The sequence below is a fragment of the Ursus maritimus genome, unplaced genomic scaffold (genome assembly GCF_017311325.1).
Source record: "Ursus maritimus isolate PB19 unplaced genomic scaffold, ASM1731132v1 scaffold_1, whole genome shotgun sequence".
Taxonomy (NCBI): domain Eukaryota; kingdom Metazoa; phylum Chordata; class Mammalia; order Carnivora; family Ursidae; genus Ursus; species Ursus maritimus.
This window is the reverse complement of record NW_024423343.1, coordinates 32,584,480-32,586,083: the sequence shown is the minus strand read 5'-3', so window position 1 is coordinate 32,586,083 and position 1,604 is coordinate 32,584,480. Positions and strand designations below refer to the sequence as shown.

At 54.1% G+C, this 1,604-nt stretch overlaps 1 protein-coding gene across 2 annotated transcripts in view; it reads right to left on the bottom strand.

Annotated features, from left to right (window-relative positions):
- The window catches only part of SUMO1 (small ubiquitin like modifier 1), a 28,184-nt gene extending 26,790 nt beyond the window's left edge, over positions 1-1,394 (bottom strand). For both annotated transcript variants that reach the window (XM_040641892.1, XM_040641893.1), the window contains exon 1: positions 1,238-1,394. In XM_040641892.1, the coding sequence (XP_040497826.1) occupies positions 1,238-1,249 (12 nt within the window). In that variant the 5' untranslated portion in view covers positions 1,250-1,394. The remainder of the gene's footprint in view (positions 1-1,237) is intronic.
- Positions 1,395-1,604: the final 210 nt, after the last annotated feature.

The window sequence follows — 1,604 nt, the reverse complement described above, 5'->3', positions numbered from 1 at the left end:
CCGAATAGTACAAATCCACAAAAACCTCACTTGCTCTCACCCAAAGGTACAAAATTGAACGGAGTTAAAAGCGAGGGAATAACTGTGTTAAATTTAAAAGTTCAAGTACACCATGCAGTTGAATGAAAAACAAATTTTCTAGATAACTATCACTAAACAAGCAAAAGATCCAAAAAGACTTTTAAAAGTCAAAGTCATCTGAGCAAACAAAACGAAGTCCAGACAAAAACCTTATGAATTAAAAACTAGCTATAAACGTGGTTAACTGAAGAAGGATGAGGAAGAAAAACTTACCAAGCAAAACTGAACACTCCTGATCGAGTGCAAATCCCAAGTAAATTCTTGATATTAACACTGAGATGGAACACTGCCATTACAGACAGCTTTATGTATTATGCAAATGCTCTACATACACGAAGTTTTCCTATTCTTTCCCTCAAAAGTATCAGTCAGCTTGAGGTTAATGACCAGATAAAATGTTTTCTGTTGCTCTAGCAGTTTTGTTCTACTTTGTTTCTTGGTTATTCTGAGCGCTCTCTTACAACTGGAGAGTTGCTGAACCAATCCCGAGTAAGAAATGGGAAAGTACAAGAAAAGAGGCGACAGCTCTGCACCACAACACGGAAAAAGACTCAGCGGAGCAGCGGCGGCCCTGCCCTAGCTGCAATCCGAACAGAAAGCAAAGCTTTTCAGGTTCCCAGCAACACCAGACGTCTCCCGCCCCCACGTCCCCACTCCTAGACTATCTAAACACCGAAACCAAAAAGTGGAGTCCACCCGCTTTTCAGGGCCAGAGAGTCTCCCGGGCTGGGATTCTCTCCCGTTACATAACTGGGGCCTAGCGCCCTGCTTTTGCAGTCAGTCCCCAGGACAGGGAGACGGACGTGTTCCCCAGGGACCCTCTTAAGGAGGTGGAAGCTGGGCTCTGCACCTGGTCGACCCCGGAAAAAGAAGGGGGAACGACTCGAGGGAGGCCGCAATCAGAGACGCTTGGGCACAGGGGGTGATGAGCAGGCCCGGAGAGGAGCAGGGCGGCTCCCGGAGGCCCGCGGCAGGCCCCGGCGTCTCCGACACTAGTCCACTCCCCTCCCTCTCCGGCCGAGTCCCCACCGGCCGCCCCCTCCCCCATTCCGCGCTCCCCTCCCCCGCGTCTCCATCCCCGACCCCAGCCGAAAGGCAGGCGGACCAGCCGAGTAAGGCCTCGGCCACTGCCATCGGACCGCTCCCAACCCGGTACCTGGTCAGACATGGTGACGGTGGCTTCACCCAGGGTCTCCGCACAGCAGCGGCCTCGGGTAGGCAGAACCTCGCTCCGGGGTTTACAAATCCGTCTCTCTTCCCCACAGCACAACACCGCGGCTGGAGGGACTTCCGCTACGCGTGGCGTCACTTCCGCTACGCGTTGGGAGGAGGGATAGGGAAAAGAGGAAAAGCGAGGCGGGAAAAAGGGTGGGGGAGCTGCCCCGAGGCGAGACGGCCCAGGAGCTGCTTTATTGGTGGTCGCTCCAGTGAATTACCAACAGTCGCCTCAGCTCCACTGAGGACTAGACCTTCCGCCTCCGTTCGGAGTCTGTCCTCCGGGGGCGGGGGGGGGGGGGGGGGGG